Here is a 25,041-nt window from a genome sequence, read left to right as displayed (position 1 = left end):
AGGTATAAATTGTCCCCAGATTGGAAATAATTGTGGGTGAGAACAAAGTTACAGAGATCAGACACCAGATTGGCTGTGGTGACATCAGGGACGGTATTGCTGATCGCTTGTAATCCGTCTCTGTGTGGAATATTAGTGTACAGAGACTCTACATCCATGGTGGCAAGGATGGTGTTAGGAACTTTTCCGATGTTTTGTAATTTCCTCAGGAAGTCGGTGGTATCTTGGATATAGCTGGGAGTGTTGGTGGCATAGGGTTTGAGGAGGGAGTCCACATAACTGGATAGTCCTGTGGTGAGGGTGCCAATACTCGAAATGTTAGGGCATCCGGGGTTCCCAGGTTTGTGGATTTTGGGAAGTAAATAGAATAATCCAGGTCAGGGCTCAGATGGTGTGTCTGAGTGAATGAGGTCCCGAGTAGCAGCAGGGAGTTCATTAAGTAGTTGTTGTAATTTCTTTTGGAATTCCAAAGTGGGATCAGCGGAGAGAGGTCTGTAAAACGTGGTGTTGGAGAGTTGTCTGGCTGCCTCCTGTTCATAGTCTGACATGCGTGATGACAACAGCACCCCCTTTGTCAGCTGGTTTGATTAGAATGTCTGGGTTATTTTTGAGACTCTGAACAGCACAACGCTCAGCATAGTTGAGACTGTGTCTGATTCGGTATTTGTGTATAATGTCAGTCTGAGCACAGCTGCAGAAGCACGTTACATAGAAATCCAGACTTGCACTACGACCATCGGGGAAGTCCACATAGAGTTCTCCGTCTTTTGCTGTTGATGGGTGGGTTGAGCGCGTCAGACTGTTGTTCGTAGGTGTGTTGGAAGAATTCCTTTAAACAGAGGCAGCAAAAGAAGGCTTCAAGGTCACCACAGAATTGTGTTAAGTGTCTGGAGGAAGTGGGGCAGAAGGAAAGACCCCAGGATAAGAGAGACTCTTCTGCTGGGCTGAGTTGGTGGCTGGAAAGGTTAACAATATTGTTAGTTGAGCTGTTGTTGTTGTAGTTGGAGTATCCTGAGGTATGAAGTAATTTAGGAAATTGATTCTCTTTTCTTTTTTGTAGGAAGTGGAAGATTTTTGGGGACACGTGACTTATTCCTGCTTCCATACGAAGACACCTCACTGCGCCAGGCCACCAGTAAGTGATCTGGAATCATGGCACCACAGACCATTCTCGCAAATTTTCTTCCATGAAGCAGGATAGAACAAGCAATCGTTCCCCATCCCTTTTCCCTTGTGCAGTCAGGCTGATGTCTCGTTTGGCCACCTACAATGCATGGGAAGTTTCAAGAGTCACTAATGATTTTTTGCCTGGCATCCTACCCAGTGCACAGCAAACTCATGCATCTCCTGGTGCAACTGCACTAAAATCCAGGGCAGGCATGCAGTCGCGCATACGGCAGCCTGCCCCCCTCTCTCTTTAGGGCCGGCAGGTGATCAGCCCCTCCTCTGGTTCACATGTGCACTCCCACTGACTTTTTTAATGATTTTTTTCATTCATACAGCAGCCATTTGGGAATTGAAAATCCAGGTGCTGCTTTAAGCAGCATACGCTTGCTCCCTCATGGTCCCAAGCCATCCCTACATGCTGCGCCACCCTCCCCTGACCCCGGCATTGGTTTAGGATGTTTTTCTTTCTGTGAACTGAATATAGCTTACCATAGTATTGACTGTAAACCTCTTTTGTGGACAAACTCAAACTTTTCTGCTTGGAATCATGCGTTCTTCTGTCTTGCAAGTAGCCAGTGACCTTGAGGTTGCAACATGTTCTCCCATAGAGACAGGCAGCCATTACTTCTGTCATTATGGTCATTGTTCTGAGTAAAGAGAAAAATGTTGCTGTTGCTAATGCGTATTTCTAAATTTGTTTGATCAGCTAACAACCCTGGAAAATGACAACGAGTGCACAGTTCAGCAGATAGCCGTCTGTCTATGATCTGGAAGAAGAGCAAGAATGATTTGTGGGAGAACTATATCCAAGCAGTTTCCAAAGAAAACAGTGAAATTTGTGATTGGAGGAAGCAAATGATACAGGCACAAGAATGAATGTATGAGTCGATCATGTCTTTTATGGGCAAGCAGAGTTACTGAATTCAGTGATAAAGAAATCACAATTGGACGTATCCATTCTGAACAGGCAGACGGAATTAATGACCTTGCTGCTAGAGTCATCAACCCATGCATGCCCCCCCTATTACATGTCCCCCATCCACACACATTACCTTTCCATTTTAGAGGCACAGCATCCCCAGGCCACTCCAGGCACCATCATTGTAGACCTCCTTCAACCCAGTCAGCCCAGTCCCCTGCTCCTGACTCAGAACCCCTCTTCCAATCGATCCCACCCCCACCCCTGGCTTCCATACCTCATACCTCCAAACTTTTGACACCCTTCTCTCATCAGGGACCCAGCCTGAGGGGAGGAAGGCCACAGAGAGCCCAGCTTCCTAGCATCAAAACATCGACACCCACCAGGACTAATCATGACCCTATTATCCCTTTTCTCCCCATATCCCCCCCCTTCCATTGGTGCTCCCTAAATAAAAACATTATATTTTGGAAAAAGTTTTGTTTATTTGTTAACATGCTTTGGGGGTTGATGGGTGTGTCATGGTTTATGGGGCGTTTCATAAAGGGCAAGGAAATAGCACGGTAGCAGAGGAGGGATGCCCCTTAATGCCCTTCAGGCTCATTCACAAACATGATTTTCAAGGCATTCCTGATTTTCAGTGCGTCTTTCTGGGCTTTCCTGTTTTCCCTTCAGGTCAGCAGCTGATAACTTCTTGACAGGACCTCTGCCTTGTCCCCCATGCAAGCATAAAACTTCCCCGCTCACCTTGCAAATGTTAAGAAGAATACAGCAGGCCCCAATGACCAAGGTAGTGTTCACTACATTGAGGTCAAAGCAGGTTAGCAGGCACCTTGACCTCACTTTTAAATGGTCAAAGGCACATTCTATCACCATTTGGCACCTGCTCACCTTGTAGTTAGAGTGTTCCTTACTGGAGTCCAGGGTGCCTGTGCAGCGTTTCATAAGCCAAGGGAAGAAAGGGCAAGCAGGGTCACCCACAATAACTATGGGCATTTCCACTCCTCCAGTGTTAATTTTCTGGTCTGTAAAGAAAGTGACACTCTGGAGCCTTTTAAACAGACCAGAATTCCTAAAGATTCACGCGTCATGCAGCCTTCCCGATCACCCCACACTGATACAGGTGAAATGACTTTGATTGGTTCAGGAAATTCTTTCTTGTGAACCGAATTTTTCTACCAACACTTGGAACACTCCAGAGAAGTACCCCTTGTGGTTAATGTACTCTGAAGCCTGGTGGTCTGGTGCCAGGATGGGGATGTACATTCCACCTATGACCCCACCACAGTTAGGGAACCCCATGGCAGTAAATCCATCCACTGTCTGCTGCACATTCCCCAGAGTTGCTGTCTTCTGCAGGAGAAGCATGTTGATCACCGTGGTACCTGTATGATGACAGCCCCCACCGCAGATTTATCACAGAATCATAAAATCCTAGGGCTGGAAGGGACCTCAGAAGGTCATCAAGTCCAGCCCCCTGCCTAAAGCAGAATCAACCCCCTCTAAATTATCCCAGCCAGGACTTTGTCAGGCCAGAACTTATTCCACCACCTCTCCAGGTAACACATTCCAATGTTTCATCACTCTCCTGGTGAAATATTTTTTTCTAATAGCCAACCGAGACCCCTCCCTCTGTAACTTGAGGCCATTGCTCCCTGTTCTGCCATCTGTTACTGCTGAGAACAGCCTCTCTCCATCCTCTTTAGAGTCCCATTTCAAGAAGCTTAAGGAAGCTATCAACTTGCCCCTCACTCTTCTGTCTTGCAAACTAAATGATCCCAAATCCCTCAGCCTCTTCTCATAGGTCCAGCCCCATAATAATTTTCATTGCCATCCACTGGGACCATTCCAGTGCATCCACATCCTTTCTTTACTTGCGGGGGGGAACCCAGAACTGGGTGCAAAACTTCAGGTGTGGCCTCACCACTGCTGAGTAGAGGGGAATAATAACTTCTCTTGAGCTGCCGGAAATGCTCTTTCTAATGCACCCCAATATGTCACTAGACTTCTTGGCTACCAGGGCACACTGTTGATTCATATCCAGCCTCTCACCCACTGTAATCCCCAGGTCCTGTTCCGCTGCACTCCTCCTTATTCAGCTGGTCCCCCATCTGTAACAATGCTTGGGATTCTTCCATCCCAAGTGCAGGACTCCACACTTGTCCTTGTTGAACCTCATCAGATTACTTTTGGCCCACTCCTCCAATTAACCTAGGCCACTCTGGACCCCATCCCTACCTTCCAATGTATCTACTTATCCCCCTGGCTAAGTGTCATCCATAAATTTGCTGATGCAGTGCATCCATCCCCTCATTCAGATCATTAATAAAGATGTTGAACAATAGTCCTGAACAATAACACCCCGATCCTTGCGGCACTCCACTTGAAACTGACTGCCAGCCAGACATTGAGCCACACTGCTCACTACCTGTTGGGCCCGGCTGCCTAGCCAGCTTTCTATCCATCTTACAGTCCACATACACATCCATACTTCCTCAACTTATGGGCAAGAAGGGTGTGAGAAACTGTATCAAAAGCTTTACTAAAGTCAAGGTGTATCACATCCATTGACTTCCCCATGTTCACAGAGCTAATTACACCATAGAAGCTAATTAGATTGGTCTGGCACGACTTGCCCTTGGTGAATCCATGTTGACTAATCTTGATCACTTTCTCCTCTTCCAAATGCTTCAAAATGGATTCCTTGAGGGTCCCCCCCATGATTTTTCCAGGGACTGAAGTAAGGCTGACCGGTCTATAGCTCCTGGTATTGTCCTTCTTTCCTTTTTCAAAGATAGGCACTACATTTACCTTTTTCCAGTCATCTGGGACCTTTCCCAAACTTCATGAGTTTCCAAAGATAGTGGCCAAGGGGTCTGCAATGACATTTGCCAGTTCTCTCAGTACCAGCGGGTGGGAGGGATAGCTCAGTGGTTTGAGCCCTGGCCTGCTAAACCCAGGGTTGTGAGCTCAATCCTTAAGGAGGCCATTTAGGGCCCTGGGGCAATGAGATTTAAAAAAAAAAAAAAAAAGCGGGGCGGGGGGTAGGAATGGTGCTTGGCCTTGCGAAGAGGGCAGGAGACTGGACTCAATGACTTCCTGTGGTCCCTTCCAGCTCTATGAGAGGTGTGTACCCAAATTTGGCAACTCCAAATTGATTACCCACTGGCCAGTAGCTGTCTGACATTGCAAGCTTCAAAAGCAATTGCCACACACTTCTCTACTGTCAAAGCAGGTCTCATTCTGGTATCATTGCACGTGAGGGCAAGAGACAACAGTTCACAAAGTTCCTTGGAAGTGGCTTTATGGATGCAGAAGTCTTGCAAACCAATGCGATCCCACCACTCTGTGCTGGTCTTGCAGCTCCAGAACCTCCACTCTGCAGTGCTGCCAGAAACTCTGCAGTTCTTCTCTCCAGAGATTTATTCCCCTCAAAGGCCCCTGCAATGACGACCTCATTCTGCACGGGCGTTATGTTCAGAAGATACTGCACTGCAGTGTCCGACCAGAGCACAAAACACTGCATCAAACTTTGAAATACACTGGGATCCACCTTGCTGTCTGCAATGGCAGCTGACAGGGAAGATGAAAAGTGCATGAAAATGCACTTTTTTTCCCCAGACCACCGGGGAGGTGAGAAAAATGCATTCTGGGATCGTGGCATCGGAAACCCAGAAGTACTTGGGGCAACCTTTTTTTCCCCCATAAGACACCAGCACAAAATCCAAAAATGCAATGGGGGGGCAGGACCTGTGGGACAGGTGCCCAGAATGCACTGCTTCCGCACTCCAGCCATCCACGTGGGGACAAACTAAACTGACCTTCTTAGCTGGTCAGGACACTTGACCTCAACTTTATAAAATCTAGTGTTAAAAATTCAACTAACAAGTTAAACTTTATTCCCAAGAATAGCGTAGCAACCCTAAACAGATAGGTGTGCTTCAGTAGAACCTTTGGGTTACCATGTAGATGTGTATTTCCCTGCATCACCCTGTATCTTTTAATAGGAGCTTTGTACCACTTTATACCTAACTCCATATTGTACCTAGGACTCCATTTTGAAGGATATGTTCTTCTGTAAGCCTTGTGCTGTCTGTGTGAGAATGGGAGTGTGTGGGATCCATCCGGAAATGTGAATGACGCTGAGAGAGTTAACTTCTGGAACCCCCCATGTCAGTACAACAAAGACTTAATGCCTGAAGAACAATGAGAAATGGACTCTACAGCAGTAACCCCCCAGAGAGGAAGATTAAGTTCCATCTGCAGGTGATGAGTCACACAGAAATCAGGGCTGTGGGAAAGGATCAAACCCATCTGCCGTTGACTGGTGACTCTCAGTGCCTGGGGCAGTGGGACAGAACCAGAACTGTGGACGAAAAGCTATAAAAAGATGTGGGCCCCACTCCAGAGCTGGGCTCCTCTTCTCGTCTTGTCAACATCAGAGCATTGATCTGGATCAACAGAACCTGGCTCCACATCCACCTCTGATCCATCTGGCCAGTGGATTGGACTGAGCAACCTTTGGTAACTATAATAACCAGGAGAGAGAGAGTGATGTAGAGACATGTGTACGTGTGTGCATGGGAGAGGGTGTCAAAGAAACGACAGTGGTCCAGCTAACTGAGAGACACGGAGACTTCTCTGGGGTAGAATTACAAGGTGTTTGTTGTGCGCATAAGGTGCCTCTGCGGGGAGAGGGACCCCGGATAGCAAAGCAACAGAACATTTATAGTCTTAACTTGCACACAGCTGATTGGTCAAACACAGCAACTAGGATACATTTGATTGGATACAGGCTACAGTAACAGGTGAACAAAAAGATAATTTTTCAACATCCTACCTTGACAGGACACAGCACTTCTAGTTCAGTTAGATCCAGTTCCTTCCAGCTCCTTGCAGGTCGTGGTGTTCATTCCTGAGTGGGGTCGTACTATGGTCAGCTTCTCTGCCAGCAAGCGGAGTCAGCAAGCGGAGCCAATCACGTGGGCACTTCGCCTTACAGAAGCCATGTTAGTTATGCTAACTTTATACAGTTCGCCACAAGGGAGACGGAGGTGTGTACATGTGTGCATGGGAGAGGGAGACAGGTGTGTATGTGTGTGCATGGGAGAGGGAGAGATGTGTACATATGTGCATGGCAGAGGGAGTGTGTGCACATGGGACGGGGAGGGAGGTGTCTATGTGTGTGCATGGGAGAGGGAGGTATGTGTGTGCATGGGACAGGGAGGGAGGTGTGTAGGTGTGTGCATGGGAGAGGTGTGTACCTGTGTACCTGGGGAGGGAGAGGGGGGTGTGTGCGCATAAGAGAGAGAGGAGGAAGGTGTGCAGGTGTGTGCATGGGAAAGGGAGAGGTGTGCAGCTGTGAACAGGGAGGGACAGGTGTGTGCGCGCATGGGAGAGGGAGGAGAAAGGTGTGCAGGTGTGCGCACGGGGAGGTAGAGGTGTGCAGGTGCGTGCACGGTGGGGGGAGGCGTGCAGGTGTGCGCATGGGACAGGGAGGGAGGTGTGTACGTGTGCGCACGGGGAGGTAGAGGTGTGCAGGTGTGTGCACGGTGGGGGGAGGCGTGCAGGTGTGCACACGGTGAGGGGGAGGTGTGCGCATGGGGAGGTGTGCAGGCATGCGCACGGGGAGGGGGAGGTGTGCAGGTGTGTGCACGAGAGAAGTCGGGCTGCAGGTGTGTGCACGGGGAGGGGGAGGGCTGCAGGTGTGTGTACAGGAGAGGTGTGCACACAGGGAGGGGGAGGTGTGCAGGTGTGCATATGGGAGCGGTGTGCAGGTGTGCGCAAGGGGAGGGGGAGGGGGGGTGCAGGTGTGCGCACGGGAGGGGGAGGGCTGCAGGTGGGCGCACGGGGAGGGGGAGGGGGAGGGCTGCAGGTGGGCGCACGGGAGAGGGGGAGGGGTGCACACGGGGAGGGAGAGGGCTGCAGGTGGGCGCACGGGGAGGGGTGCGCACAGGAGGGGGGTGCAGGTGTGCGCACGGGGAGGGGGAGGGCTGCAGGTGGGTGCACGGGGAGGCGTGCGCACGGGGAGGGGGGGCTGCAGGTGGGCGCATGGGAGAGGGAGGGGTGTGCACAGGACGGGGAGGGCTGCAGGTGGGCGCACAGGGAGGGGTGCGCAGGTGGGCGCACAGGGAGGGGTGCACATGGGAGGAGGGTGCAGGTGTGCGCACGGGGAGGGGGAGGGCTGCGCACGGGAGTGGGGTGCAGGTGTGCGCACGGGGAGGGGGGAGGGCTGCAGGTGGGCGCACGGGGAGGGGGAGGGGTGCGCAAGGGAGTGGGGTGCAGGTGGGCGCACGGGGAGGGGGAGGGCTGCAGGTGGGCACACGGGGAGGGGTGCGCACGGGAGTGGGGAGGGCTGCAGGTGGGCGCACGGGGAGGGAGAGGGGTGCGCACGGGAGTGGGGTGCAGGTGTGCGCACGGGGAGGGGGAGGGGTGCGCACGGGGAGGGGGAGGGCTGCAGGTGGGCGCACGGGAGTGGGGTGCAGGTGTGCGCACGGGGGGGGGAGGGGTGCACACAGGAGGGGGGTGCAGGTGGGCGCACGGGGAGGGGTGCGCACGGGGAGGGGGGGCTGCAGGTGGGCACACGGGGAGGGGGAGGCGCACGGGGAGGGGGGGCTGCAGGTGGGCGCACGGGGAGGGGGAGGGCTGCAGGTGGGCGCACGGGAGTGGGGTGGGGTGCGCACGGGGAGGGGGAGGGCTGCAGGTGGGCGCACGGGGAGGGGGAGGGGGGCGCACGGGGAGGGGGAGGGCTGCAGGTGGGCGCACGGGGAGGGGGAGGGGTGCGCACGGGGAGGGGGGGGCTGCAGGTGGGCGCACGGGGAGGGGGAGGGGTGCGCACGGGGAGGGGGGGCCTGCAGGTGGGCGCACGGGGAGGGGTGCGCACGGGGAGGGGGAGGGCTGCAGGTGGGCGCACGGGGAGGGGGAGGGGTGCGCACGGGGAGGGGGCGGCTGCAGGTGGGCGCACGGGCAGGGGTGCGCACGGGGAGGGGGCGGCTGCAGGTGGGCGCACGGGGAGGGGGAGGGGTGCGCACGGGGAGGGGGGGCTGCAGGTGGGCGCACGGGGAGGGGGAGGGGTGCGCACGGGGAGGGGGGGCTGCAGGTGGGCGCACGGGGAGGGGGGCGCTGCAGGTGGGCGCACGGGGAGGGGGGCTGCAGGTGGGCGCACGGGGAGGGGGAGGGGGCGCACGGGGAGGGGGGCTGCAGGTGGGCGCACGGGGAGGGGGAGGGGGGCGCACGGGGAGGGGGGCTGCAGGTGGGCGCACGGGGAGGGGGAGGGGGGCGCACGGGGAGGGGGGCTGCAGGTGGGCGCACGGGGAGGGGGGCGCTGCAGGTGGGCGCACGGGGAGGGGGGCTGCAGGTGGGCGCACGGGGAGGGGGAGGGTGCGCACGGGGAGGGGGGGCTGCAGGTGGGCGCACGGGGAGGGGGAGGGGGGCGCACGGGGAGGGGGGCGCTGCAGGTGGGCGCACGGGGAGGGGGGCGCACGGGGAGGGGGCGGCTGCAGGTGGGCGCACGGGGAGGGGGAGGGGGGCGCACGGGGAGGGGGGCTGCAGGTGGGCGCACGGGGAGGGGGAGGGGGCGCACGGGGAGGGGGGCGCTGCAGGTGGGCGCACGGGGAGGGGGGCTGCAGGTGGGCGCACGGGGAGGGGGACGGGTGCGCACGGGGAGGGGGGGCTGCAGGTGGGCGCACGGGGAGGGGGAGGGGTGCGCACGGGGAGGGGGGGCTGCAGGTGGGCGCACGGGGAGGGGGAGGGGGGCGCACGGGGAGGGGGGCTGCAGGTGGGCGCACGGGGAGGGGGGCGCTGCAGGTGGGCGCACGGGGAGGGGGGCTGCAGGTGGGCGCACGGGGAGGGGGAGGGGTGCGCACGGGGAGGGGGGGCTGCAGGTGGGCGCACGGGGAGGGGGAGGGGGGCGCACGGGGAGGGGGGCGCTGCAGGTGGGCGCACGGGGAGGGGGGCGCACGGGGAGGGGGCGGCTGCAGGTGGGCGCACGGGGAGGGGGAGGGGGCGCACGGGGAGGGGGGCGCTGCAGGTGGGCGCACGGGGAGGGGGGGCTGCAGGTGGGCGCACGGGGAGGGGGAGGGGTGCGCACGGGGAGGGGGGGCTGCAGGTGGGCGCACGGGGAGGGGGGGCTGCAGGTGGGCGCACGGGGAGGGGGAGGGGGGCGCACGGGGAGGGGGGCTGCAGGTGGGCGCACGGGGAGGGGGGCGCTGCAGGTGGGCGCACGGGGAGGGGGGCTGCAGGTGGGCGCACGGGGAGGGGGAGGGGTGCGCACGGGGAGGGGGGGCTGCAGGTGGGCGCACGGGGAGGGGGAGGGGGGCGCACGGGGAGGGGGGCGCTGCAGGTGGGCGCACGGGGAGGGGGGGCGCACGGGGAGGGGGCGGCTGCAGGTGGGCGCACGGGGAGGGGGAGGGGGGCGCACGGGGAGGGGGGCTGCAGGTGGGCGCACGGGGAGGGGGAGGGGGCGCACGGGGAGGGGGCGGCTGCAGGTGGGCGCACGGGGAGGGGGAGGGGGGCGCACGGGGAGGGGGGCTGCAGGTGGGCGCACGGGGAGGGGGAGGGGGCGCACGGGGAGGGGGGCGCTGCAGGTGGGCGCACGGGGAGGGGGGCTGCAGGTGGGCGCACGGGGAGGGGGACGGGTGCGCACGGGGAGGGGGGGCTGCAGGTGGGCGCACGGGGAGGGGGAGGGGTGCGCACGGGGAGGGGGGGCTGCAGGTGGGCGCACGGGGAGGGGGAGGGGGGCGCACGGGGAGGGGGGCTGCAGGTGGGCGCACGGGGAGGGGGGCGCTGCAGGTGGGCGCACGGGGAGGGGGGCTGCAGGTGGGCGCACGGGGAGGGGGAGGGGTGCGCACGGGGAGGGGGGGCTGCAGGTGGGCGCACGGGGAGGGGGAGGGGGGCGCACGGGGAGGGGGGCGCTGCAGGTGGGCGCACGGGGAGGGGGGCGCACGGGGAGGGGGCGGCTGCAGGTGGGCGCACGGGGAGGGGGGCTGCAGGTGGGCGCACGGGGAGGGGGAGGGGGCGCACGGGGAGGGGGGCGCTGCAGGTGGGCGCACGGGGAGGGGGGGCTGCAGGTGGGCGCACGGGGAGGGGGAGGGGTGCGCACGGGGAGGGGGGGCTGCAGGTGGGCGCACGGGGAGGGGGAGGGGGGCGCACGGGGAGGGGGGCTGCAGGTGGGCGCACGGGGAGGGGGGCGCTGCAGGTGGGCGCACGGGGAGGGGGGCTGCAGGTGGGCGCACGGGGAGGGGGAGGGGTGCGCACGGGGAGGGGGGGCTGCAGGTGGGCGCACGGGGAGGGGGAGGGGGGCGCACGGGGAGGGGGGCGCTGCAGGTGGGCGCACGGGGAGGGGGGCGCACGGGGAGGGGGCGGCTGCAGGTGGGCGCACGGGGAGGGGGAGGGGGGCGCACGGGGAGGGGGGCTGCAGGTGGGCGCACGGGGAGGGGGAGGGGGCGCACGGGGAGGGGGGCGCTGCAGGTGGGCGCACGGGGAGGGGGACGGGTGCGCACGGGGAGGGGGGGCTGCAGGTGGGCGCACGGGGAGGGGGAGGGGTGCGCACGGGGAGGGGGGGCTGCAGGTGGGCGCACGGGGAGGGGGAGGGGTGCGCACGGGGAGGGGGCGGCTGCAGGTGGGCGCACGGGGAGGGGGAGGGGGGCGCACGGGGAGGGGGGCTGCAGGTGGGCGCACGGGGAGGGGGAGGGGGCGCACGGGGAGGGGGGCGCTGCAGGTGGGCGCACGGGGAGGGGGAGGGGGGCGCACGGGGAGGGGGGCTGCAGGTGGGCGCACGGGGAGGGGGAGGGGGGCGCACGGGGAGGGGGGGCTGCAGGTGGGCGCACGGGGAGGGGGAGGGGGGCGCACGGGGAGGGGGGCTGCAGGTGGGCGCACGGGGAGGGGGAGGGGGGCGCACGGGGAGGGGGGCTGCAGGTGGGCGCACGGGGAGGGGGAGGGGGGCGCACGGGGAGGGGGGCTGCAGGTGGGCGCACGGGGAGGGGGAGGGGGGCGCACGGGGAGGGGGGCTGCAGGTGGGCGCACGGGGAGGGGGAGGGGGCGCACGGGGAGGGGGGCTGCAGGTGGGCGCACGGGGAGGGGGAGGGGTGCGCACGGGGAGGGGGCGGCTGCAGGTGGGCGCACGGGGAGGGGGAGGGGGGCGCACGGGGAGGGGGGGCTGCAGGTGGGCGCACGGGGAGGGGGAGGGGGCGCACGGGGAGGGGGGGCTGCAGGTGGGCGCACGGGGAGGGGGGCGCTGCAGGTGGGCGCACGGGGAGGGGGGGCTGCAGGTGGGCGCACGGGGAGGGGGAGGGGGGCGCACGGGGAGGGGGGGCTGCAGGTGGGCGCACGGGGAGGGGGAGGGGGGCGCACGGGGAGGGGGGGCTGCAGGTGGGCGCACGGGGAGGGGGAGGGTGTGCGCACGGGGAGGGGGGCTGCAGGTGGGCGCACGGGGAGGGGGAGGGGGGCGCACGGGGAGGGGGGCTGCAGGTGGGCGCACGGGGAGGGGGGGCTGCAGGTGGGCGCACGGGGAGGGGGAGGGGGGCGCACGGGGAGGGGGGGCTGCAGGTGGGCGCACGGGGAGGGGGAGGGGTGCGCACGGGGAGGGGGGGCTGCAGGTGGGCGCACGGGGAGGGGGAGGGGGGCGCACGGGGAGGGGGGGCTGCAGGTGGGCGCACGGGGAGGGGGAGGGGGGCGCACGGGGAGGGGGGCTGCAGGTGGGCGCACGGGGAGGGGGAGGGGGGCGCACGGGGAGGGGGGCTGCAGGTGGGCGCACGGGGAGGGGGAGGGGGGCGCACGGGGAGGGGGGCTGCAGGTGGGCGCACGGGGAGGGGGAGGGGGGCGCACGGGGAGGGGGGCTGCAGGTGGGCGCACGGGGAGGGGGAGGGGGCGCACGGGGAGGGGGGCTGCAGGTGGGCGCACGGGGAGGGGGAGGGGTGCGCACGGGGAGGGGGCGGCTGCAGGTGGGCGCACGGGGAGGGGGAGGGGGGCGCACGGGGAGGGGGGGCTGCAGGTGGGCGCACGGGGAGGGGGAGGGGGCGCACGGGGAGGGGGGCGCTGCAGGTGGGCGCACGGGGAGGGGGGGCTGCAGGTGGGCGCACGGGGAGGGGGGCGCTGCAGGTGGGCGCACGGGGAGGGGGAGGGGGGCGCACGGGGAGGGGGGGCTGCAGGTGGGCGCACGGGGAGGTGGAGGGGGGCGCACGGGGAGGGGGGGCTGCAGGTGGGCGCACGGGGAGGGGGAGGGGTGCGCACGGGGAGGGGGGCTGCAGGTGGGCGCACGGGGAGGGGGAGGGGGGCGCACGGGGAGGGGGGCTGCAGGTGGGCGCACGGGGAGGGGGGGCTGCAGGTGGGCGCACGGGGAGGGGGAGGGGGGCGCACGGGGAGGGGGGGCTGCAGGTGGGCGCACGGGGAGGGGGAGGGGTGCGCACGGGGAGGGGGGCTGCAGGTGGGCGCACGGGGAGGGGGAGGGGGCGCACGGGGAGGGGGGCGCTGCAGGTGGGCGCACGGGGAGGGGGGGCTGCAGGTGGGCGCACGGGGAGGGGGAGGGGGGCGCACGGGGAGGGGGGGCTGCAGGTGGGCGCACGGGGAGGGGGAGGGGTGCGCACGGGGAGGGGGGCTGCAGGTGGGCGCACGGGGAGGGGGGGCTGCAGGTGGGCGCACGGGGAGGGGGGCGCTGCAGGTGGGCGCACGGGGAGGGGGAGGGGGGCGCACGGGGAGGGGGGGCTGCAGGTGGGCGCACGGGGAGGGGGAGGGGGGCGCACGGGGAGGGGCGCTGCAGGTGGGCGCACGGGGAGGGGGAGGGGGGCGCACGGGGAGGGGGGCTGCAGGTGGGCGCACGGGGAGGGGGAGGGGGCGCACGGGGAGGGGGGGCTGCAGGTGGGCGCACGGGGAGGGGGGCGCTGCAGGTGGGCGCACGGGGAGGGGGGCTGCAGGTGGGCGCACGGGGAGGGGGAGGGGTGCGCACGGGGAGGGGGGGCTGCAGGTGGGCGCACGGGGAGGGGGAGGGGGGCGCACGGGGAGGGGGGCGCTGCAGGTGGGCGCACGGGGAGGGGGAGGGGGGCGCACGGGGAGGGGGCGGCTGCAGGTGGGCGCACGGGGAGGGGGAGGGGGGCGCACGGGGAGGGGGGCTGCAGGTGGGCGCACGGGGAGGGGGAGGGGGCGCACGGGGAGGGGGGCGCTGCAGGTGGGCGCACGGGGAGGGGGGCTGCAGGTGGGCGCACGGGGAGGGGGGCTGCAGGTGGGCGCACGGAGCGCGGTGCTCTGCTCTCCACGCACAGCGCTCTCGCCCTTCCCCTGTAAAAGACACCGCGCGCTTCTGGTGAGCGCAGCCGCGGACACGTCCCGAGGCTGGGACCGGCTCCTGCCCCGAGGGAAGCTCCGCTCGGGGATACCCGGGCCGGGCCCGTCAGCGCCGGGTCACTGCCCCGCGGGCACCGCCCGGCCCCGGCCCCGGCCCCGGCCCCTCTCCTGCTCCGCGTGGGGGACCGAGCGCGCGGCGGCCCGAGGGAGGAAGCGGCCCTTCCCGCCTTTTTGTTGCGCATGCGCCTTTCGCGTCGTTCCCTGAGCCGCGCCCGGCCCTTTCCCTTCCGTGCGCATGTGCGAACTACTCGAGCGTCTAGTGCGCATGCTCCGCTCCATTGCCCTCCCCCCCGACTTGCGAGGCAGCGTGCGCGTTTCCACCACTCGCGTGAGCCGTAGCAGGAGTGGAGCCCCTCCCCCAGCGCGCCCGCTGCCGTCCGCCGCACGGGCCGCCTCGTGGGGTGTCAATAGCTGCTGATTTGTCAATGGAACTACCTCGTCCGCGCCGCCATCTTGTGTCGCTCTAGTGCGCATGCGCTTCCGCCTGTCTCCCTTCCTTCCGTGGTGCGTACGAGGCTCCTCGCCCGGCGTGGGCCCTGATTGGCGCACTCTCGGGAGGGGCGGGGCTAGCGCCAAATACAAACGCCTGCGGCCCGCGAGCTCCTGCCGGACCCGAAAGAGAACGGGGTGGGGCCCGGTGAGCGTGCGGGGCCCTGTGGCGCTCACGGGGGCCGAGGAGAGGAGAGGAGAGGAGAGGAGAGGAGAGGAGAGGGGCGGGGCGGGGCGGGGCGGGGCGGGGCCCTGGGCTGCTCACGGGGGGGGGGTGGTGGTGGTGGGGGGCCCTGGGGCGCTCGCGGGGGCCGAGGAGAGGAGCGGAGAGGAGCGGAGCGGAGCGGGGCGGGGCCCTGGGCTGCTCACGGGGTGGTGGGGGGCCCTGGGGCGCTCGCGGGGGCCGAGGAGAGGAGCGGAGAGGAGCGGAGCGGGGCGGGGCCCTGGGCTGCTCACGGGGTGGTGGTGGGGGGCCCTGGGGCGCTCGCGGGGCGGGGGGCAGAGGAGGCGGCCTGGCTGGCTCACGAGGGTGTCCCTTTGGTGCGAGCAGGAGGTTCCACCCGGACCCAGGCCAGGGAGCCTGGCGCGGGCGTGGGCTGGAGCTCGCCCCTGCTGGAGTCTAACTCTTCCTTCCAGCAGCAGCCCTGCCATGCCATCCCAGTCCCGAGCCAGCATGGCTGAGCCCCGCCGTGCCTCCCCGCCGGCTCGTGTGCAGGTGTGTGTGCGCCTGCGCCCCTGCACCCAAGGGGACCCCTGCATCCGCGGCCTGGACTCCCGCTCCCTGGAGATCATCAACTGGAGGAACAAGAAGGAGACCATGCAGTACCAGTAAGCGTGGGTGGCAGGGCTGGGTCCCAGAGCTCCCCTGGGATCGTCACCTGTTGGGCTGAGCATTCTGAGCCTGCCTACAGGCTGTGCTGAGCCAGAAACTCTAGTTTCCCCCAGCAAAAGAACAGAGTTGGACTACTAGATGCCCAACAGCGTCATACAGACACTGGCAATGGTTCCGTTCTAAAAGGGCTCAGCTACATGGGTTTGTCAGTATCCAGGAATGCAGCCCCAAATAAGTCTGTCTTGCTCGATACAAAAGCCTTACGTAGAGAGAGGTTGCAAGGTCCCTCTCTATAAGCCAAAGAGCTCCCCACTCTGGCTAACAATTATTTACACAGAGGTTGATGATGAACAAGCATTTTATTAAATATCAGAAGGTAGGATTTGGGTGATTGCAAGTTGAAAAACAGACACTGAAGTAAATTACTAAACTAAAAGAAGCCTAACATGTCTGCTAAGCCCAGTACACTGGGGGAATTGTTACAAATCATATTTTTCACCTCAGTTGTTCTTTCAGTTGTTCTCTGGCCAGAGCTGACACCCCCGCCACTGCCGGTGTTCCTGGATGCCCTCAGGGTGGGGGAGCAGTTTCAAAAGCCAAATTATTAGTAGTATGTATGAAGAGAGGAAAAAACAGGTCAGATAAGATGGGGGATATGGCCCATTGTCAGTCTAATGTGGAGATGTTAACATCTAGGGCAGAGAAGCTCCTTTTGTAAGGTGGGAGCCACACTCAGTCTCTGTTTAATCCATGGTTAATGGAGTCAAATTTGCAAATTGCAGCTCAGAGATTTCTCTCTCCACTTGAGTTTTGAAACTTCTTTGTTTTCAGCACTGTCACCCTTAAATCTGCTACTGAGCGTCCAGGGAGATTGAAGTGCTCTCCCACAGACTTCTGCACATTACCGTTCCTGTGGAAGAGCACTGTCTGATAACAGCCAAAGGAAGACCGCACTTGCCTGCTCCCCATTCCTTACAGGGAATTCCCCAGGGCAGAAAGTCTTTGTTCCAGCCTCCCATCAGACTGGAAAACACCAAACTCCTTGGGGATTGCAGCACCAAAGGCCATGGTCACTGTAGGGTCTACCACAGGTTGGGCTTACAGGAAAAACAAGACAATTCAGACTGTCAACCTGAATACCAGGATATGAAGTTCCTTAAGAGCCTTTAGTGGTACTTATCAGAAAGCCTAAAGAATAAGCAGGTTTGCACTTACTGTGTGGATGCTCCTATGCAAGGAAGAGCCATACACAAAATGGAACCTACAGGCTCAGGGGATCTGTCTTGCCAATGGGCGAGTACTTGCCCTGTTTTCCATAAAACATATATTTGAGGTATGCAGAGTCAAAACCACATTTCCATAAAAATGGGGGGTGGGACATGCTGTCACAGAGGGGTTCCCAGCTGGGGTGCTCTCAGGGCTCTTCCCTCACCAGCTCCCTTTCACCTGCCTCCAGGTTTGACACCTTCTATGGAGATAAAGCCACCCAGCATGACATATACACTGGCTCAGTGCAGCCTGTCCTGCGCCACTTGCTGGAGGGGCAGAACGCCAGCGTGCTGGCCTATGGGCCCACAGGTGCTGGTGAGTGAGGGGAACATGGGCTTGAGGGGCTGATTCTGGGGAGTTGGGGGAAGGGAGCAGTGGCTGTCCAGAAACTGATTTCTTGCCTCCTGCAGGTAAGACGCACACCATGCTGGGTAGCCCGGAGCAGCCAGGAGTGATCCCGCGGGCACTGCGCGATGTCTTGCAGATGACACGAGGGGCGAGCTGCTTGCCAGGGGGAGAGGAATGGGACTACTCAGTCTCCATGTCCTACCTGGAGATCTACCAGGAGAAGGCAAGCAAGGGGCAGAGGCAGCTAGGCTTGTAGTAGGTACAAGGGGAGTGCTTGTTCAGCCAGATGCTGGATCCACTGCTACAGATCCTCAGCAGAGGGGCTGAGACACCAACTTGGAACAGTCTCTGTATTGTACTGAAAAGTACTGCATGGGATCTCTTCAGGGGAAAAGGCAAAATAGTGCAGTTATTGGTAACACACACACAGCAATCGGCACTTATCATATGCATATGATGTATCCCATTCTCTCTTGCACATGCGTCTTGTTGCTGTTACTAATAGTTGCTCCCCATAACTGCACTGGCCAGGTTAGGGGGAGGGGGGAAGTGGGGGAGCCGGGCTTCTGCCGATCCGGCTTGGTGCTCCAGTGACAAGACAAAACCCGGGGTCCCTGTGCAAGATGCCTTCATTATACAGTCCTCTCTCCCAGGCAGGTTGCCCCCTCGTTAGCCCCCTCATGCAGATGCATCATCTGGGAGAGCAGCCTTAAAAATATGCATTTAGCACCTTCTTCTGGGTGGTGCTTCCAAAGTCAGGCACTTGCTGGTGACTCCCAAGGTGTCCATGTGGCCAGTCTTCTTTCAATGGGCCCACTTCACAGGCTCCATTTTTCTTCTCATTGGTCTTGGATCCACCTTCTCCATACCTGGAGGTGTGGGTCTCCTGCCTTTCCATTCACACCTCATTCACTCCACAGGGCAATCAATTAAACAACCCAAAAAGAAAGGGTAGAGAGAGTTTTGTCTTACCTTACCTACTTCTAGGAAGTAAAAATGTTCAATAGAATCACTATGGATAGCAATTCCTTCTTCTGATGGGAATATAGCACTAGGGATATATTATTGACCACCTGACCAGGACAGTGATAGTTATGCAGAAATGCTAAGGGAGATTAGAGAGGCTATCAAAATAAAAAACTCACTAATAATGGAGGATTTCAATTATCCCCATATTGACTGGGTGCATGTCACCTCAGGAAGGGATTCAGAGAGAAAATTTCTTGATGCCTTAAATGACTGCTTCTTGGAGCAGCTGGTACAGGAACCCACAAGGGGAGAGGCAATTCTTGATTTAGTACTGAGTGGAACACAGGATCTGGTCCAAGAGGTAACTGTTACAGGACCACTTGGAAATAGTGACAATAACATTTAATATTCCTGTGTTGGGAAGAACACTGCAACAGTCCAACACTCTGGTATTTAATTTCAAAAAGGGGAATTACACAAAAATGAGGAGGTTAGTTAAGCAGAAATTAAAAGGTAGAGTAATTAGAGTAAAATCCCTGCAAGCTGCGTGGAAACTTTTCGAAGATACCATATTAGAGGTCCAACTTAAACGTATACCTCAAATTAAAAAACACAGTAAGAGACCTAAAAAAGAGCCACCATGGCTTAACGACCATGTAAAAGAGGCAGTGAGAGATAAAAGGGCATCTCTTAAACAGTGGAAGTCAAATCCTAGTGATCAAAATAGAAAGGAACACACACACTGCCAAACTAAATGTAAAAATGTAATAAGAAAAGCCAAAAGATTTTTGAGGAACAGTTAGCCATAAATTCAAAAAAAAATAGTAAAATGTTTAAGTACATTAGAAGCAGGAAGCCTGCTAAAAAGCAGTGGGGCCCCTGGACGATAGAGACATAAAAGGAGCAATCAAGGAAGATAATGCCATTGCAGAAAAACTAAATGATTTCTTTGCTTCAGTCTTCACGGCTGAGGATGTTAGAGAGATTCCCAAATCTGAGTCGTCCTTTATGGGTGACAAATCTGAGGAACTCTCCCAGATTGAAGTATCATTAGAGGAGGTTTTGGAACTAATTGTTAGGCTAAACAGTCACAAGTCTCTGGCACCGGATGGTATTCACCCAAGGGTTCTGAAAGAACTCAAATGTGAAATTGCGGAACTATTAACAGTGGTTTGTAACCTATCCTTTAAATCAGCTTCGGCACCCAAGGATTGGAAGACAGCTAATATAGCACCAATAGTTAAAGGGCTCTAAAGGAGACCCTGGCAATTATAGAGCGGTAAGTCTAACGTCAATACGGGTCAAATTAGTAGAAACAACAGTAAAGAATAAAATTGTCAGACAGAGGAACATGATTTGTTGGGCAAAAGTCAACATGGTTTCTGTAAAGGGAAGTCGTGTCTTACTAATCTATTAGAGTTCTTTGAAGGGGTTAACAAGCATGCGGACAGGGGTCCAGTAGACCTAGTATGCTTAGATTTCCAGAAAGCCTTTGACATGGTCCCTCACCAAAGGCTCTTATGTAAATTAGGTGGTCATGGGATAGGAGGAAAGATCCTTTCATGGATTGGGAACTGGTTAAAAGACAGGAAACAAAGGGTAGGAATAAATGGTAAATTTTCACAATGGAAGGGGGTAACTAGTGGAGTTTCCCAAGGGTCGGTCCTGGGACCAATCTTGTTCAACTTATTTGTCAATGATGTAGAGAGAGGGGTAGGCAGTGAGGTGGCAGAGTTTGCAGATGACACCAAACTGTTCAGGATAGTCAAAACCAAAGCAGACTGTGGAGAACTTCAAAAAGATCTCAGCAAACTGAGTGACTGGGCAGCAAAATGGCAAACGAATTTAATGTGGGTAAGTGTAAGGTAATGCACATTGGGTAAAATAACCCTAATTATACATATAATATGATGGGGGCAAATTTAGCAACAACAGATCAGGAAAGGGATCTTGGAATTATAGTGGATAGTTCTCTGAAAACATCCATGCAGTGTGCAGCGGCAGTCAGTAAAGCAAATAGGATGTTGGGAATGATTAAAAAAGGAACAGAAAGTAAGACAAATATCTTTCTTCCCCTATATAAAACTATGGTACGCCCACATCTTGAGTACTGCATGCACATGTGGTCTCCTCACCTCAAAAAAGATATACTGGCATTAGAAAAGGTTCAGAAAAGGGCAACTAAAATGATTAAGGGTTTGGAAAGGGTCCCATATGAGGAGAGACTGGGACTTTTCAGTCTAGAAAAGAGGAGACTGAGGGGCGATATGATAGAGGTATCTAAAATCATGAATGGTGTGGAGAAAGTGAAAACAGAAAAGTTATTTACCTGTTCCCATAATATAAGAACTAGAGGACACCAAATGAAATTAATGGGTAGCAGGTTCAAAACTAATAAGAGTTTTTTCTTCACACAGCGCACAGTCAACCTGTGGAACTCCTTACCAGAGGAGGCTGTGAAGGCCAGCACTCTGACTGTTTAAAAAAGAGCTCGATAAATATTTGGCAGTTAGGTCCATAGATGGCTATTAGCCAGGGGTAAGGAATGGTGCCGAGCCTTTTGTCGAAGGCGGGAGATGGATGGCAGGAGACAAATCGCTTGATCGTTGTCTTCGGTTCGCCTCCTCTGGGGCACCTGGCATTGGCTACTGTCAGCAGACAGGATACTGGGCTAGATGGACCTTTGGTCTGACCCAGTATGGCCGTTCTTATGTTCTTAACTTTTCTACAAAATAGAACTACATGTCTATACAACAGGGCTTAGTACAATGATACATGAAGTAACTTGACAATATTTAAAAGTTCCAATGAGAAGATAGGTAAAACAGATGTATCTACACCTGGAAGCCCCTTCATTTAGCCCACCCTGCACTAGGGCCCTTCTCTTCCTCCAGGGGAAGCCTCCAGGGCCCCCACCACCTCCTTTGGCTGGAACTCTGGATCTGCAGCCTCTGTGGGGAAACTCTGCTCCGCAAGCCCCACAAAGGCAGACCCTGAGAGAGACTCAGGCCACTGGAGTGGGGCTGGCTGGTCAAAGCGCAGCAAGTGGTGTCAGCCAGAGATGGAAGTTACAGCCCAGCCTATTGTGCTCGGCCAGTGGCCTCAGCAGCCTCTGTGGCCCTGTATGGTCCAGCAGGGCAAGTTTTGCTTGGCTGCCTGTGGAGAGCTTGTTAGGGCTCCACTGCCTGGGGTTGGGGTCGCTGTTGTCCGGGGGGGGTGGCTGGCAGGTGTGTGTGTGGGGGTGAAGCAGGATGGACATGGGCTCATGGGGGGGGGGGGGGGTGCGCCTTTGCATCTACAATGGCCACAGGTGGGCACTGGCTGGGCTGGTGAGACGATGGGGCAGGGTGCATGTGTGTAACCCTGGTGACCAGCCCATGGTCATTTGTAACCTAGGTGGCCTGGTGACAATGAAAAGGTGGAGCCTCCCTGTTAGTTTTTAATGGGACACTGGCAGTTGGGGTGTGGAAATCTGGAAAGGAACAAAGCGGACAGGGCCCCCGGCAGGGTCCCTCAGGGGGATCTCCTCCCCCCACCATGGGTCGGACAGACCACTTCTGGCTGCTGTGGTGACGAGTGCATCAAGCTGCATCCCTGTTGCCTAACAAACCACCTCCTCCACTAGCTAAGTGAGTCGCCCCTGGCTGTGGAGGGGTGCAGAGCTTGGGCACCCCACTCTCCATTACAGGGCAGTAGGACCCTTCCTGGATGGTCTCTGTCCCCTGCATTCCAGGTGCTGGATCTGTTAGAGCCGTCCCAGCAGGACCTGCCAATCCGAGAGGACCGGGACCGGAACATCCTGATCCCAGGGCTGACGCAGCGGGAGCTGAGCAGCTTTGGGGACTTCGAGCGACACTTCCTGCCGGCCAGCCGCAACCGCACGGTGGCCTCCACTCAGCTCAACGACCGCTCGAGCCGCAGCCATGCTGTCCTGCTGGTGCGGGTGGGGCGGGTCCAGCGGGCACCACCCCATCGCTGCCGCACAGCCAAGCTGTGCCTCATTGACCTGGCCGGCTCTGAGGACAACCGGCGCACTGGGAACCGTGGCCTGCGGCTCAAGGAGAGTGGCGCCATCAACACCTCCCTGCATGTGCTCAGCAAGGTGGTGGATGCCCTGAACCAGGGGCTGCCCCGCGTGCCCTACCGTGACAGCAAGCTCACCCGCCTCCTGCAGGTGTGTCAGGCCCTACCTGGGACGATGGGGAGAGCAGACATGGGCTGTACCAGGGGTCCTGCCAAGGAGCCTCAGAGCTGACCTCAGTCAGGCCCTGAGCTCAAACAGGGAGAAGGGACAGCGTGTGTGCCCAGCCCCCAGGTCTGCTAGCTTGTGGTGGACGGGCACTGGACTCCTGGGCTCTCTCTCGGCGGGTTGGTGGGGTACTGGGCTGGATGGGTGCCGGACTCCTGGGCTCCCTCTTGGCTCTGGGCGGGAGGCGGGGTGGTGGGGTACTGGGCTGTGTGGGTGCTGGACTCCCAGGCCCCCTCTCTGCTCTGGGTGGGAGGCGGGGTGGTGGGTCACCAGGCTGGATGGGTGTCGGACTCCCGGGCTCCCTCTCTCCCCAGGACTCCCTGGGGGGCTCTGCTCACAGTGTGATCATTGCCAATGTGGCCCCGGAGCAGCACTTCTATTTTGACACGCTGAGCACGCTGAACTTTGCTGCCAAGTCCAAGCAGGTGGTGAACCGACCCTTCACCCAGGAGATGCTGCCGGCCCCTGGTAAGACCAGACAGGGCAGCCTGGTCAAGGGGGCAGCCCTAGAGCTTGTGCCCAGCCTGGCCTGACCCTCTATCTTCTCACAGCTGCACGCAAGAGGCCTCATGAGGATCCTGGACCTGGCCGTGAGAGTGCTAGCCCCCAAGCCAAGCGACCTCCTGAGGAGGATCCTACTGAGGCTGAGCCGCTCAGGTGAGGGGCTAGAGGCCCTGGGGGAGTGGCATGCAGGAGGGCCTGGGGTGAAGGCTACTAGGCTAATGGTGTCTTCTCCACCCTCAGCTCCCTGCTGCCACTGGAGCAGCTGGATGCAGGGCTGGTGCAACGACTGCTGAGGCTGGAGCAGCTGGAGAAGCAACAGGGGGGTGCTGGGCAAAGGCTGCCGCTGCTTACCACTCCCCGGCGAGAGCGCGTGGCTCTGCTGCGCCAGCTGGAGGAGACCCGTGGTGAGCTGCAGGTGGGTGAGTCCCACAGCTCCCTGTGCTCCTCTGCCTGTCCCTGGGGCCCCCAACCCTGGTTCCTTCCAGCCCCCAGCTGCCTCCTCTCTGCTGTGCTGGCTTCCCCTACAGAAGCTGAAGGAGAAGCAAAGGGAGCTGGAAGCTGTGGCACTGCTGGACAAGGCCTGTCTGCCCAAGCCTCTGCCCCACAGCAGGGGCCCCCCCAGGCCCCGGAAACAGGCTGTGGTGCTGCCCCTGCAACAAGGTAAGGGGGGCTCAAAGCCCTGATCTTCTCCTGACTGAACCACTCAAGGAATGCCAGGTGTCTGGACTGCCACCCCCTGCTGCTCTAACTGGCAGACTCCCCTTGTACAGCCAGGAGCAAACCCAGGCTCTTTTCCTCCCACCATTGGCTGGCCCAGAGGCAGGCACTATGCCACTTCTGCTTGGAGCACTGGCCTGCTAAACCCAGCATTTTCAGTCCCTGGGGGGCAAACAGATTAACCAAAAAAAAAAAATCTGTCAAGGATGGTGCTTGATCCTGCCCAGAGGCACTGAATGACTGCTGAGGGCCCTTCCAGCTCTGTGATGTGTATCTCATTATTCTCTTAGTATAGCTGAGTATAACCTGGCTTCCAGCTAACCTATCCCACCTCTGCTCTCCAGTGCAGACCCCGCTTGGGAAGCAGATGGTGCCCCATGGAGATGAAGGGGTCCTGGTTCTCCAGAAAAAGCTGGTGAGATGTGCAGGCTGGGGTGATGGGGGCTGGTGCAGACTGGGGGTGGGGGATGTTTGGGGCCATAGAGGGGAAGTGACCGGCCCTTGTCTCCGCAGGCCCCTGTGTGGGCACCTGGGGCAGAGAATGAGGTGCCGCCCTGGGAACTGACGCTGCGCCCTGACCTGCTGGCCCAGGGCCGGGCAAACCTGCTGGCCCTGCTCAATGAGGGCAGTGCCAAGGAGCTGCGCGCCCTGCACCGTATTGGGGAGAAGAAAGCCCGCCTCATCCTGGCCTGGCGGCGCCTGCATGGGCCCTTCGCTCAGGTACCCAGGCCTGGCCGCGCAGGGGGCGGGGGGCAGCTCTAGGCACAGGCCCCAGTGGGGGGGGCGGGGGCGGGGGGCAGCTCTAGGCCCAGGCCCAGGCCCCTCACTCTCTCCTCCGGCGCAGGTGGAGGACCTGCAGCAGCTGGAGGGGATGACAGCCAAGCAAGTGGCCTCTTTCCTGAAGGTGAGGGGGGGGCGGGGGAGGGGAGCAGCGGGCGGGGAATGGGGGGCGGGGGCCTGGGCCGGGTTGTGTGTGTGGGGGGGGGGCTGAAAGGGGGGCCGAGGCTTGTTCCCCGCTCTGACTCGCTCTCTCCCCTAGGCCAACCTGCTGAGCGCCCTGGGCAGCGTCGCGGCCCCGCCCCCCGTCTGTGCCGCTCAATAAAGTGTCTGTGTCAGTCAGCCGCCTCCGCCGCCTCCTTCCCGCGCCGCCGGGCCGCACGGGGGGGAGGGGGGCTCGATAGCGCCCGCCGCGGGGTCAGGGGTCAGGCCGGCGGCCATTTTGTGAGCGGGGCGGGATCCCAG

The 25,041-nt window shown here is 60.3% G+C and overlaps 1 protein-coding gene and 1 long non-coding RNA gene across 6 annotated transcripts; one reads left to right on the top strand and one right to left on the bottom strand.

The window, feature by feature from the left end:
- Positions 1 to 1,126: 1,126 nt before the first annotated feature.
- LOC142015069 (uncharacterized) lies at positions 1,127 to 14,880 on the bottom strand. The gene is made up of 4 exons (XR_012646089.1): positions 14,858 to 14,880; positions 6,927 to 7,081; positions 1,657 to 1,814; positions 1,127 to 1,264 (listed from the first exon to the last, which is right to left on the bottom strand). It is a non-coding gene; the product is annotated as an uncharacterized LOC142015069 (long non-coding RNA).
- Positions 14,672 to 24,918, top strand: KIF22 (kinesin family member 22). Of its 5 annotated transcripts, none has more exons than XM_074998389.1 (13): positions 14,672 to 14,926; positions 15,551 to 15,739; positions 17,200 to 17,327; positions 17,423 to 17,583; positions 22,063 to 22,503; positions 22,893 to 23,046; positions 23,130 to 23,235; positions 23,323 to 23,497; positions 23,610 to 23,742; positions 24,144 to 24,214; positions 24,313 to 24,519; positions 24,644 to 24,703; positions 24,839 to 24,918. In XM_074998389.1, the coding sequence occupies exons 1-13, from the start codon at positions 14,895 to 14,897 to the stop codon at positions 24,899 to 24,901; spliced, it is 1,920 nt and encodes a 639-aa protein (XP_074854490.1). In that variant the 5' UTR covers positions 14,672 to 14,894; the 3' UTR covers positions 24,902 to 24,918. The 5 variants fall into 5 exon arrangements, with proteins under 5 accessions (XP_074854490.1, XP_074854489.1, XP_074854493.1 ...); XM_074998388.1 differs by having other exon boundaries at positions 15,548 to 15,739; XM_074998392.1 differs by lacking the exon at positions 14,672 to 14,926 and adding an exon at positions 14,938 to 15,059 and having other exon boundaries at positions 15,548 to 15,739.
- Positions 24,919 to 25,041: the final 123 nt, after the last annotated feature.

Source organism: Carettochelys insculpta, chromosome 6, assembly GCF_033958435.1.
Source record: "Carettochelys insculpta isolate YL-2023 chromosome 6, ASM3395843v1, whole genome shotgun sequence".
Classification (NCBI taxonomy): Eukaryota; Metazoa; Chordata; order Testudines; family Carettochelyidae; genus Carettochelys; species Carettochelys insculpta.
The sequence above is the reverse complement of the archived record's forward strand: the minus strand, read 5'-3'. Positions and strand labels throughout refer to the sequence as shown.